Genomic DNA, 12,578 nt, shown 5'->3' with positions numbered 1-12,578 from the left:
AGCTATTGGTTCCTAATAAGCCATATCACTTTCCGATCTTTTTCACAATCCTCATTTACACCGCCAAACTGTTTTAATGTCTACGCTGTAAACCAGATAGCGCTATTACGAACTCTCAAATTCTGACATGCAGTGTGTAAACAGAGAAAAGCACGATGGACGCACGAAGACGAGATAGAGAGCAAATTGGGTTATGTGGTGTTGACAGAATATGGGGCAAATCACCAACACGGATCGAAGAGTAAGCAGCTGCAGTTTTTTACCTCGGTCCCTACATATTTCTTGTTTAAATCAATTCATCTGATACTGTTGCCCAACGCTTCTCACCGCCAACACTTCGATCGCTGTAAATCGCACGTATATGGTAATTCTCTCATTTTCCATGCAGCTCCGATGAAGATGAGGAATCTAGCAAGTACAAGGATAGCATTACGCCAAAAGACAGGAAGAGGAAGCAAGAAACCAAGAAGAAGGTACAAAAGTATATTTTGATGTTTCTTCTATTCAACAGATGTGGATTATCGAAATTGCCCCTTGTGATTGAACCGTGTACTATTCTCCCAGAAAAGTAAGAAGCTGAAGAAGGAAAAGAAATCTAAAAAGGATAAAAAGCATAAGAAGCACAAAAAGAGGAGGAAAAGGACAGACAGTAGCTCTGACAGTAGTTCAGGGGAATTGGAATGGGTAGAAAAGAATGGAGCCGACGACAAGGCGAAAGTTAGGAGAGGAACCAGTTCGGACGAGAGTGGCGACGAAAGCATCGTCGGGCCAGTTCAGAAACCACACGTTACGTTGTCGGCTAAGGACTTTGGTAAGGCACTCTTGCCGGGGGAAGGTGCCGCGATGGCTGCGTACGTCGCGGAGGGGAAGCGCATACCTAGAAGAGGTGAAATTGGTTTGACGTCTGAGGAAATCGCTTCGTACGAGTCTGTCGGTTACGTTATGAGCGGTAGCAGGTAACTTACTCTAACATTTCTGTCAACTGTAGCAGAAAATGCTATGAAACTATTCTAACCTCGCTTCGTCTTGTGTACAGGCACCGGCGAATGGAAGCTGTTCGTATTCGTAAGGAGAATCAAATTTATTCCGCCGACGAGAAACGAGCATTGGCTATGTTCAGTAAAGAGGAACGCCAGAAACGGGAGAATCTCATCTTGGGACAGTTCAGAGAAATGGTTAATCAGAAGTTGGCTCAGGAGCAAAAGAATCAGTGATGTAATTGTTTCGCTCAAAAGAAGTATGATAATTTTCATTTAACATCACGCAATGTACATAAAGGTTTTAATGCTAGGTGGATCATGAAATATAATTTATGTACATACGAGTGTATACGTGCATCAAAGTATATGTATATATTAAGGTGGCTCTTAATTTACTCTTGGTAAAAAATTTTTTCAAGATTTTCTTCGGGCACCCTCTAGAATAGTTGCAAATAATTAAAAAAAGATCCGTGTAAAGTTTGAGCTCGATCGGATAACGGGAAAGGGTGCCCCTGGGCCCTTAAATATTTAAATCTTTATTTAACAGCTCGCGAAGTCAATTTTATATAATATCCTCCAAGTTATTGATTAAATAAAAAAATATGTCAAGCAAAAGTTGTAGATCCGGACAAGGAGCATCTTTTATGTTGTATTACTTTTTCTCGTGCGACAAACCCCCCCCCTTAAATGTTTAAAAAATAGTCCTCGAAAATAAAAATTCCATTTTTTTTGTTCGCCTTCATAAATAAAAAGTGTTCTAGAAGCATTTAAACTTTCAAAATTTGAGGGAAAAGTTTTTTTTTTAGTTTTTCGAACTTTTTTCGAAAACCGTTTGTCGCAGGAGAAAAAGTAATATAACATAAAAGATGCCCCTTATCCGGATCTACAACTTTTGTTTGACATATTTTTTTATTTAATCACGAACTTGGAGGATATTATATAAAATCCACTTCGTGAGCTGTTAAATAATGATTTAAATGTTTAAGGGCTCAGGGGCACTCTTTCCCGTTATCCGATCAAGCTCAAACTTCTCACGGATTTTTTTTTAATTATTTGGAACTATTCTGGAGGGTGCCCCGAAGAAAATTCAGAAGTCCAAAATAAGAGCCACCCTATATAGTATATATATTACATTAACTGACATTAATATTTTGATTCTACAGTTTACTGTGTACTTATATCTAGATAACGTTTTCTTTCAAATAGCTTTTACTTTGGGCAACTGATTATAGTTTATTAACGAATATACAGATACATATAAGTTATACACTATGTACAAACGGATTTATACCTATTGGTTACTTTCCCAATCTAACCATCCTCCGACATAATTGTACACGCTGAAACAAATAAATATGGCAGTGAGAATTTTGTAAAATGTATAGAAAGAATCCATCAAAAGTTACGGATATTTAATTCCTTAAATAAGTACTTATTATATCCAAGTTTCTGTATTTCGTCTTGAACCATAGCACTTCTTGTACCAGACCTACAACTTAAGATGATCTTCGTATTTTTCAATGGTTTTTCTTTATCAAATATAGCTTTAAAGTCTGCTTCAGAGAGATTTGTCAGAGCGGCCGCAACAGTTCCCACTGCAATCACGCGATTTAGAGATAAACCTCTGATGTCCAAAAGAATGATACTTTTACGCTGCGATGACATTATAAGTAAAGCATATAAATGTACACACTTGGAATATGAATGCTTCCTGGTAATTTCCCAGTTTCATCAATCTCACTTTCTTCCCTGACATCAATAATAAATACACTATCATCTTTCTGAGCCTCTAGAATATCTTTGTAATAAACATTGAGGGCCTTTTTATCACCTTCACACATAGTGTTACAGTCGGTGTTGAGAAACGTTGAAGTTGATAAACGCAAAGTTGATTCGGCTAAAAAACCGTACGTTAAGAACAACAGAATTAGCATTACCATCTTTGCAAACCGGTATTCCGAAATACGAGTGAATCATCGAAGTAGATCGATCAAGAATTTATAATCAGGAAGCATTTCCGATGTTCTTTATAATGTTAATGTAATTGCCTTAGAACAATTGAGCCCGTAAACAGCTTGGAACTTAAATAGTATGTGGGGGATACAGAATGTTTTCTAAAGAATATTTAATAAATTACCCTGGAGTGGAAATATTCTATATGGCGCGTTCTTTAACAATTTATCATAAATGAATGCTTTTCGTACAGTGCACTGTGTACAGTGAAACGTTCGGAGAGGAGTAATTGTTTTAGAAAACTGTTGCGCTTTGCCGCAAGTTATAATCAATTTGCAAACAGTGGACATCTCTGATTTGCGCAAGTGAATAGATAGTAGTTACACGTGCAAGTTACTTTCCAACATCAAATGTCTCTATCCAAAGTTTGCCATTGGCGTGTTCCTATGCCAATAAGAGAGGGAAAATACATTGCAAAAATTTGTAATGTACTTTGCAACAACCATTTTCAATAAGAAATTGTTTATTTGTTCCTTAAAAGAGCATTTTACGTATTTGTTTAGTTTATAACCACCCGGCGGTAGGACCAGCGAACTGAAACGTCCAATTCAATGTAGGCAGGGTTAACAATTATTTATTTTGCATTCTAACAATCTAGTAATTACTCATTGTGCAACACTTTTGAACAATAATATTTGTAGATTTATTATTTACAAGCTTGTATTCACGTGGTGTTTATAACATACAAGCAATAAAGTGCCTCTATTCTTCCTTCACATAGATGCACTACGAATTGAATTTGTATCTGCAAGAAGTCTGACACCTTCGAATGTAAATAAGTATAAAAATAGTATAACAACACATTGGGCAATATTTCCCTCGCTAGTAGTGAGTGGTTAAAATGATCTAGCGCCAGTCCAAGTGTCAAATACTTTGTCATAAACACGTGGAAATGCTGCTAGGCAATGTTCGAATTAAGCACATTTCCAGGAATTGTAGTATTTATTACACCGAATTCATGTAGTAATTACATTACTACGACGCAATCGCAATTTTCAATCGTGTTACAGATAACTGTATCACTTATCAGTTTTCATGGAAGCATCAGTATGATACGGAAATGCGCGAATGAACGTAGCTTAAGGTTGCAGTGCGATTAAAATTGAAAAAAATTCTTTCCCATCTGTGTCACGTCACCCATCAGTATTAAATCCATACAACAACAGTAATAACTAATAATCATCGTAACTAATAACCTAGATATCTCCCGGAAAAATGGGGACAATGGATCGGGCATAAAATCCTCTCGGTAGGATCGAATACAAAAATATTCGCCGGTTTCGAGAGGAAGAGGCAGCGATTGTTCAGGCCGATTGCGACACAGCATGCGAGAAAAAGGGAGACAGGTGCGAGATCGTTCGGGCATTGCTTTCCAGTGAATCATCCCCGGCGAAGAAAAAAGTTGGGAAAGTTTCGAAGAGAGCTAGGAAGAGGGTACCCCGTTTTCGTGTGCGTCGCGCCCCGGCGGGGAATGCGGGAACTAGCGATTTTTATTTCTCGTGCGTGGAGCAGTAAAGTGTACTAATTTATTGAAATAATTACGACACTCGTCCTGTTTTTTCCACCATCGTATAATGTGAGTAATCAGAGGGCGGCCCAGTTGGACCGTTTGCTTGCATTTCTATCGATAACGCGGCATGCGCGTGTCCCCGTTGGGATGCAGCTCGAGGATATTCTTTTGTTTATTTATACAGCCGTTCAATTTCGGTGAAGCCAGAGGAACGATTTAAGATCGCGTGCAAAAGCGGCCCCCACGGGCCCGCAGCAGTTGGAGCACGACCAGTTGGGCTCGCGAGGCCCCCTGATACTTTCCCGCTGCGATCTTACGCATCGATAAAAAATTCAATATCTCCGGATTATCAACATTCCAGAGTGTTGACACCTCTGTCAGAGTGCTCTGCTTTACCATTACTGTAACGTCGCAGTCTCTCTCTCTATCTCTCCCTCTTTCTCCCACTATCTCCGTCTTTGTCTCTCTCTTTCTCCCTCCGTCTCTCTCTCTCGCCAGGACGGGCCCCTCGATAATTCTCACCGTTCCCCGCGCACGATTGCCGCGTAGTGTCAAATAAGAGTTGCACGAGCAAGGTTTACGTTCCCCAGTGGTTTTTAGCGTTCAGAGATGGTGAGAGTGATCCTAATCTGCGGGTAATTGTTCGCATCCTCCTCGCTCGCCCTCCCGACGAGCTTCGCAATCGAGCGCTCCGAAATATTTGGCTGAAGTCAGAACTGAGTAAAAGCTGAGATAGAAGTATTTCGAACACTGTTTTGCATTTCAAATGTAACGCGGAAGCTTCAAGGGTAACGTGGATTTATTCGAAGGGTTGGAATGTTTTAAGATGGTGAAGATCATGTAGGGAAAATGAAAAAAAAATAAGGCATATGCGAGTAAAGATCGAGGGAATACTTGGTTGTATTTGGTCGATGAATTGGTTGTACGGTCCTTGAAAGTGAGATGAAGATGGCTTTGCGTTTCGTCTCATACTTTTAGGGTTTACTGGCTCAGAGCAGAATAAACCGAGGCTTTGATATACCTTTACGTTCCACTGTGAAATGCAGAACAGATCTCCGGAATTGTTCAGGTATTTCTATTTCAAATTTTACTTGATTCAGGCTCATCGTCTATTTTGGCTTTACTTTCGCCATCACGGGACACTTCAAGTAGTTTGAGTTCGAAAGCACGGACTTTATTCAGCACTTTGGCTGTGGAAAGCAATGGGAAAAGTTTTTAAACGATACAATTGTGTTTCCTTTAACTTTTTATGTTGCATTTGAAAGCGAATAGCATTTCACTCGATCGCACAATCTTCTGTGCTCTTCGCTCTGATGGTTATCCGCAAGTTCTGATGTATATTCCATAGAGATGCCTTCTTCGAACGCTGTTGCATATTGCGAAATTATTAACACTAAACCTGTAACACTGTGCTTTCAGATAAAATACAAAAGGCATAAATGAGAAAGTAGAAAAATGAGTTCTCTGCAACAAGGTAGCAGATTCTTGCCTTTTTCTAATAATAACATACAGAGGAAACAATTATCGATGCAAGGTACAAGAATTATTCTAAAAATTTCTAAAAAGTATTCAAAACTTCCTCCGAGTTTTATTCTTTCTTTGTATTAATTATACGTCGCAGAAAACTACAAATTTCTAACATTTTTGAAGACGTTTGTGGTGTATATTCGGTAGGTGGTCTTCCACAAAGCTTAAGTGGAAGTGAAACGGACGTTTCAACTTCAAACGAGAATTTGACAAACGAAGATCGATATGTTATAAGGCATACGGCGCGCCAAGAGCCTCAAGGTCAAGAGAATCAACAGCAAAGTCCATCCAGGTCTTCCAGCCATAAAGAGAATATACCAAATATACAGGTAAACACGAGCAAAATTATTTACGTCCGCCTGTTAAATAACAATCTACTTTCGATAATTGTAACAATTACAGGACATTCCTACAATTTTTGTATCCTACAAAGCTTAGAAATTTTACTGCTCGCAACGTAGGCACGCACGCTTTGCCAACGTCGAGTTACCCGACCGTGCTATTGTTCCCTACCTCGAATTACAATCACTATCATTAAGTTACATAAGCGTAAACTGTTTTATTACAATCCAGGGTAACCTGCTCAACAGAAACAGTTTGAAGGACAGTTTGAATGGATCGAACAGGAATAGCTTGAAAGAGAATTTGAATGGCTCCAATCGGAATAGCCTTAAAGACAGCATTAACGGTTCTAATAGGAACAGTTTAAAGGATAATTTAAGTAATCGTACCAGTGTTGGCTCGAACAGGAGTAGTCTAGATGTGTCTACGAGCTCGTACAACACACTTATCATACACAATGCTAATGATGACAACTCGTGGATACCATCTGGAAGGTAATAGAAATTTTTAGGAAGGAAGGTAGCAGAACTCTGTAATGGGACAATAGTTTTTATTGACGCCGGTTTTTCATGGAATCTCGATAAATTCTCGCTGCTTAATATACAGGTTGTCAGGTGTGATGAGGGAGCACGGAGATATGGGTTACTTATATTGCGACGGCAGTGGAAAAGGACATTCAAACAGTCCTACTATGCAATCATTATCAAATTTATCTCACGAGGACCATGTTTACGAGCAACCCAGTAACGGAGGATGTCAAGAAATTACCGATATACCGGACGATTATCTGAATCAGTCGCAGGTAATTCTTGGATCTGCCTTGCGTTATATAACGCGCGTGCATAATGTTTAGTTACCATATCGTTCATTATACATTACTTTGCGCCAAGCAGGTTTTAAAACATCTTGCAAAGGAAGTGAAAGTGCCGTCGTACAATAAACATACAAACAACGGAGGGAATATCGACATGAGAATGAGAGACGGCGACAGAGCAAAGCAAAACGATTGTGAACCCGAGGTGAAACCGCCGCCTGCGTACATGCCCGTTCTGTTACCGTTGAAGAATAAAACCAGACTGGTCGGGCCGATGGAGAAGCTGACGTTATCAAGATCGCAACCCGATTTGTCTAGAATTGGCAAGCCGGACATTGATAATTATAACTTGCGAGCTACCTCCCCGCGGTAATTAAACTGGATCTATTAATAAGCCCCTGTAAATTTTAATGATTCCGCCTGACCAATATTGCTTTCTTTCGCGTATCTTTGTAGACCTCAGACGAAAGGGAGAGAGGAGACCGAGACGGCGACCGGCGAAATTTGGCCACCGTCTGAAATGATTCAGATCGTAATCCAAGAAAACAGTGCCTTAAAATTAGAGTTAGAGCGGTGCTACAATAAGGTCGCTAAGTCTCAAAAATTGGAGCAGGAGATTGCGAAAGTGCACAGGGCGCACGAGGAATTAGCCGCGTCGTGCGAGCGGCGGGAGAAGCTGGAGCGGGCTGCTAGGCTGAGGCTACAAAACGACTGCAGACGATTAACCGAATTGAATCGTGCATTGAGAGATCAGATAGATTTGCTGTCCGCGCGCACCGATAGCCCCCCGATCGTGGAATCGATGAGAAAGGAATTGACCCAGCGGGAGTTATTAATCGGCCAATTGATCACACAAAGTGCGTTCCTCTATTCGTCGCGCGATATTTACCTTGATAGAGGTGTCGGTTCGCCTGGTCGATTATATCCCTAATCATTGATTTCCATTGTAGACAAAGAATTAGCCGCAGCGAAAGAAAGGCAGGAGATCGAATTGGCGGCGCAACGGGCGACGTTACAGGAACAGCGCACGCACATAGACATTTTAGATACTGCCCTCACTAATGCCCAAGGGAATGTTGTGCGCCTCGAGGAAGAGGTACATCGAAACACCGAGTTCTGAGTAAATTATTTAACACCTGCAAGTTGGTCACTGAAATCGGATCTGTTCTGTACAGTGTCGGAAGAAGCAAGTGTACGTGGAGAGGGTGAACCAGCTTCAACGCGCTTTGTCTTCTCTTCAAGCGTCCAGCGACAGAAGAGAAGAAACGGAAAGACAGTTGAGGGGCCAATTGGAGCGGGAATTAAGGGAGGGCGGTAGCAGTGGTGTTAGTGGTATCGAACAATCCTGTAACGGGGATACGATCGCAGAGTTGAAACGACGAATACGCGAAAGGGACGAGAAGATCATGTCGCTCGAGGGTGACGTCGCGAAATGGGAGCAACGTTATCTCGAAGAGAGCGCATTGAGGCAGGCCGCGATCGACGCGGCTAGCCTTCCCAAGTAAGCTCCTCCGCTTCGCACATTATATGCACGTCACTTATGATTCTTATTTCTTGATAAATAGGGATGCCAAAATAGCTGCGCTTGAGAAAACCAGCCAAGACGCTGAGAAATTAATCGCAGAGGCACGCTCCGAAAAAATAAGACACATGGACGAAGTACATGCCGCGCAGAAGAAACTGGCTGATCTTGAATCTAGGTAGTATCAACAGCTTTTATGACATTATACGCGCGAATTACAACTGACACGATTACTATGGTGCCCTACAGAATGAAAGATCTAGAGTCGAAATTGGCTGAAAGGGACGCGATGATTCGAGTCCTCCAAAAGCATACATACGACAAAGATAGTAGTAGCAGTAGTGGGGTTGGTAGTTACCCCGCCGCCCATTCTTCTCATTCGAGTACGTCGGCAGAACATCACACCGCATTGGCAAGCACGCCAGAGCTTGGTAAGTGTTCCCATTAAAAATCAGAAGCACAGCTACGCGCGTATCGTTTCGTAGCATTCCCTAACTCTTATTTCTACGTGTAAAAGTGAGCAGCGTACTGGGCGGGGGCAGTGGTTACGGAAGTACTGGATCATATGGTGTTCCAGATAGCTACAAGTACAGGAAGCAGGGCAGCTTCGAGCAAACGAATAAAAGCCTGGATGATCAGTTAAAAGAACTAGACTCCCAGCTACTTAGTAAGGTATGCAAAATACAAGTAAATGTATAATCATCTTGTCATTGGAATCAGTTTGTTGAAGTGCCAGCTGCCCATAGAACAGCTGGAGGTAGTGAAAATAATTTTATTTATTCGTCATTTCATAATCATCCCGCAGAATTTTATTGTTTCTATGTATCTTCTGCGCGCAGTATAATAGCCTTGTTTCTGCGACGATTGTATCTTAAATTCTTTAGCATTCATTTTATAGCTACAGCAGAGTATGAAAGTATTACAGATTGTACGGTCACAGGTATTCAAGTGTTCATATCTGAGTTGGTCGTACGGTTGAGAATAGTTGATACTTTAGTAAACGTTCCTTTCGATAATTATCCAAGCGGTAAAAGAAATATCAGCATTTAAATAGCACTACGAGGTATAATGGTATTTAACGATTGAGAAATGTTTAAGTCAGAAGTGCAGTTCTTTGAAAAACGCAAGTGATGATCGAGTAAGTCGTGTGAATAAAGATTGGTCATTTTAATTGTGCATCAACTATTCTCGTATTGTGTTTACGATTGTCATTGTTTGCATAACAATGTGTGCCTTATTAATTCATTTCTCATAATTTTTTTTACTTTTGTCTCATCAACAAAAGGGTCACAGAGTACGCTTTTTATTGTTCGCCATAAATTCCCGAACAGCTCTTTCTGGCGCGATTTCGTAGAACTGTCCCTTCTCTGCCATAACTGGAAAGACAGGCCGTGGTCGTTAATAAAAAGCGAATTCCGTGCAAGATTTACAAAGCAATCTCTGTAGGCGATATGTAAAGAATGCATTCACCGTCCATTTCTGTTCACGAACGCAGTAAACTGTATATTCACTAATACAAACTTTTGTGTGCCATTGATTTATCGTTTTACAATTAACTACGCAACAAGCAACTAGTCTAGTCGAATAAACAACCCGTACCCGTCCACATTACAGTCGAACTAACCGCAATCCCCCAAGACCCGAGGCAACCTTCTCCGAATCCCGAGTGATCCTCGAGTGTGCATGCGCTGTTGTGGCGAGCACTAACCCCTTTCCAGGTCCCCGGATCTCCTCTCCAACGGAGGCGCTCTGTTCTCTTGTTTCAGCGGGCACTTTGCTGTTTTCCAGGATTCTCTAATCCAGGCACTGCGTCGCGAAAAGGAAAAATACCCAAGCCATTATTGGCGGGTGTAGATAGCACAGGTACCTCGAGCACCGCTTCGAGCAAGAGCCGGCTGCTGGACGACTCGGGGGGCGAGGTCTCGCCGGGTATGATGGAGTTCGCCAGCGCGGCCTCCAGGCTGAAAGGCACCGTCTCGAGGCTGTCCGACGGCAAGCCCGAGGACATGATGCTGCTGGAGAAGCAGGGCAGAAGCTCTCAGAGGCAGAGGATGCAGGAGGGCGAGCCGCGCCGCGCTGGTAGCCTGCCCCCGAGCTCGTTACCGCGGCCGCCGAAGAGCCTGAAGTCGACCAACTCCCGTTACTGTCGGCTCAGCGACACGGAGGCGCGCAAGAAGTCGGACCCAGGCCCGTCCCTAGACTCCTCCGCGAGCATCAACGCGCGCGACACGGCCAACTGTACCATCGAGTACGGCAGATTCGACACAAAGGCTCAGCGCAGGAAGAAATCGTCCGGCACCGAGCCACTGGCCCCTAATAACACGTCGAAGAAGCCCTCCTCCGCGGCCGGCCACGAGTACGAGCGCCTCCAATGCGAGAACGTGCGCAAGAAACAGCCCTCCAACCCGGAGGTGAAGCACAGGGACACGCAGAGCCGTTCGCTGATACCACCGCCGTCTCGTCGTATCGGGGAGTACGGCCGTCTCAGCGACGGCACCCTGAGAAAGCAGACTGGTTCACGGGGGCAGAGTACCGGTAGCACGGTCAGCAGCAAGAGCGGAGGGCGCGATTCTGGGGGCACGGCCAGCAGCGAGGCGTCCACTGCCTCCTTGCCGCCCTCCAAGGCGAGATCAATTCCTCGTCCCAGCAATTATCGTATTCAATTTTAACACGTTCACGGTCTCCCCCGACCTTCTGCATGGGTCGGGACAGCTTTCAGCCACGCGACCCCGGCTCAGCGCCGAACGCGTGCCACGAGCGAACCTTTCGCGCTCTTTTTAACTCGTAAGTTGGTGTTACTGCTTTATTTCACACGAATAATCGTTGCTTTTAAAGAATCCTTAATTCTAACTGTTTCGCACAGAGCATTCTGTCGCGCGGTTTGCAGTCGGTGGGTTTACTTCTCGCTCTCACCTTAGATACACCTACTCGACCCACATCAGGCTCCCTTAAACCTCCCCGCCTTCGCGATTTCAATTCTGATTCGCGCTTAGAGACTTAGACTGTGAACGTGTTAATGCGCAATACTCCAGTCGAAACAGTTCTTCGGAGCGAAGTATTCCTCTGACGGGAAACGGAAACCACGATTATCGGCACGGGAGATTCAGTCTCCCTATCTTACCTTCCAACGTGTCGAAACGGCATCGCTCTTGAATATTCGTACTTGTCCCCATAATTGATGCCAACTTCCGTTTCCACTCGAAACCCGCGAAACCGTTCTCCAGAAGGGGGGGATCTCATAGAGGGGCGATGCGGCGAGAAATCGGTATGTCGGAAACGAGCGTCTCGCGACGCGTCGTGGTGAGAAATGCGAGGGGAGATTGGGAACCGACGCCGATTGCAAAATCAAAAGCAGGGAGGCCAGGCTCGGGCGACTTCGCCTCGTTCCTCGGCAGTTCGATCGCGTGGGGTCCTACGTATGTACGCATTATGCGGGAGTGACACGTAAACGCAGCCATAATAAACGAATCGCTAATTAGCTCCCTTCACTACCGTTGTAAGAGAGTGAAGCCCAATCGCACGATATATACATATAGACTACATAATAGCGAGAAGACGCGGTATATTTGTTGCGTAGCGATAGTGCATGACCTAGTCATTACCAAAGTAACTTCTCTGTTAACGGAAATGGAATTGATTTCCTCATATATATTTCGTATGCACCGTGCCTACGTCTCAGAACGCTGCGATCTTGTCCGACCATGTATTCAGAGAGAGAGAAAAAGAGGAGAACGATGTGCCTTGTAAGACTGCGTAAATGCTCGGTATATAACTATAAAGTAGGATAAGGCGACGGAGAATCGGGATCCCCTCGTTCTCGGGGAGGACCAGTGTTCTTCGGCCCAGAAGAGAAAGGAAAGAATAAAAAAA

At 43.3% G+C, this 12,578-nt stretch overlaps 3 protein-coding genes across 11 annotated transcripts; 2 read left to right on the top strand and 1 right to left on the bottom strand.

Annotated features, from left to right (window-relative positions):
* Positions 1-96: 96 nt before the first annotated feature.
* LOC143369958 (uncharacterized) lies at positions 97-1,327 on the top strand. Its single transcript, XM_076814488.1, has 4 exons — positions 97-241; positions 389-473; positions 565-956; positions 1,037-1,327. Exons 1-4 carry the CDS (start codon positions 156-158, stop codon positions 1,212-1,214), a joined length of 741 nt encoding a protein of 246 aa, XP_076670603.1. The 5' UTR covers positions 97-155; the 3' UTR covers positions 1,215-1,327.
* Positions 1,328-2,187: 860 nt separating this feature from the next.
* LOC143369959 (thiosulfate sulfurtransferase/rhodanese-like domain-containing protein 3) lies at positions 2,188-3,939 on the bottom strand. 3 transcript variants are annotated; one of them, XM_076814490.1, is made up of 5 exons: positions 3,680-3,939; positions 3,118-3,527; positions 2,674-2,877; positions 2,413-2,575; positions 2,188-2,320 (listed from the first exon to the last, which is right to left on the bottom strand). In XM_076814490.1, the coding sequence occupies exons 2-5, from the start codon at positions 3,281-3,283 to the stop codon at positions 2,272-2,274; spliced, it is 582 nt and encodes a 193-aa protein (XP_076670605.1). In that variant the 5' UTR covers positions 3,284-3,527; positions 3,680-3,939; the 3' UTR covers positions 2,188-2,271. The 3 variants fall into 3 exon arrangements, with proteins under 3 accessions (XP_076670605.1, XP_076670606.1, XP_076670604.1); XM_076814491.1 differs by lacking the exon at positions 3,118-3,527 and having other exon boundaries at positions 3,680-3,937; XM_076814489.1 differs by lacking the exon at positions 3,680-3,939 and having other exon boundaries at positions 3,118-3,620.
* Positions 3,940-4,187: 248 nt separating this feature from the next.
* On the top strand, positions 4,188-12,562 carry LOC143369950 (uncharacterized). Of its 7 annotated transcripts, none has more exons than XM_076814467.1 (13): positions 4,188-4,427; positions 5,923-6,037; positions 6,178-6,359; positions 6,604-6,866; positions 6,979-7,174; positions 7,266-7,555; positions 7,643-8,043; positions 8,137-8,282; positions 8,362-8,687; positions 8,752-8,886; positions 8,958-9,139; positions 9,226-9,380; positions 10,475-12,562. In XM_076814467.1, exons 2-13 carry the CDS (start codon positions 5,959-5,961, stop codon positions 11,375-11,377), a joined length of 3,258 nt encoding a protein of 1,085 aa, XP_076670582.1. In that variant the 5' UTR covers positions 4,188-4,427; positions 5,923-5,958; the 3' UTR covers positions 11,378-12,562. The 7 variants fall into 7 exon arrangements, with proteins under 7 accessions (XP_076670582.1, XP_076670584.1, XP_076670577.1 ...); XM_076814469.1 differs by lacking the exon at positions 4,188-4,427 and adding an exon at positions 4,432-4,569 and having other exon boundaries at positions 9,286-9,380; XM_076814462.1 differs by lacking the exon at positions 4,188-4,427 and adding an exon at positions 4,432-4,569.
* The last annotated feature ends 16 nt before the right edge of the window (positions 12,563-12,578 follow it).

Source organism: Andrena cerasifolii, chromosome 6, assembly GCF_050908995.1.
Source record: "Andrena cerasifolii isolate SP2316 chromosome 6, iyAndCera1_principal, whole genome shotgun sequence".
Classification (NCBI taxonomy): domain Eukaryota; kingdom Metazoa; phylum Arthropoda; class Insecta; order Hymenoptera; family Andrenidae; genus Andrena; species Andrena cerasifolii.
The sequence above is the reverse complement of the archived record's forward strand: the minus strand, read 5'-3'. Positions and strand labels throughout refer to the sequence as shown.

Bases quoted from the DNA above. Each gene is read 5' to 3' on its own strand.
- LOC143369958 (XM_076814488.1), top strand. From the start codon at position 156: ATGGACGCACGAAGACGAGATAGAGAGCAAATTGGGTTATGTGGTGTT. The intron at 242-388 runs GTAAGCAGCTGC...TTTTCCATGCAG, and splicing joins TCACCAACACGGATCGAAGA to CTCCGATGAAGATGAGGAAT. The intron at 957-1,036 runs GTAACTTACTCT...TCTTGTGTACAG, and splicing joins TACGTTATGAGCGGTAGCAG to GCACCGGCGAATGGAAGCTG.
- LOC143369959 (XM_076814490.1), bottom strand. From the start codon at position 3,283: ATGTCCACTGTTTGCAAATTGATTATAACTTGCGGCAAAGCGCAACAG. The intron at 2,878-3,117 runs GTAATTTATTAA...ACGGTTTTTTAG, and splicing joins TAGAATATTTCCACTCCAGG to CCGAATCAACTTTGCGTTTA. The intron at 2,576-2,673 runs GTGTGTACATTT...GCGTGATTGCAG, and splicing joins AGGAAGCATTCATATTCCAA to TGGGAACTGTTGCGGCCGCT.
- LOC143369950 (XM_076814467.1), top strand. From the start codon at position 5,959: ATGAGTTCTCTGCAACAAGGTAGCAGATTCTTGCCTTTTTCTAATAAT. The intron at 8,688-8,751 runs GTAAGCTCCTCC...CTTGATAAATAG, and splicing joins GACGCGGCTAGCCTTCCCAA to GGATGCCAAAATAGCTGCGC. The intron at 9,381-10,474 runs GTATGCAAAATA...CTCTTGTTTCAG, and splicing joins ACTCCCAGCTACTTAGTAAG to CGGGCACTTTGCTGTTTTCC.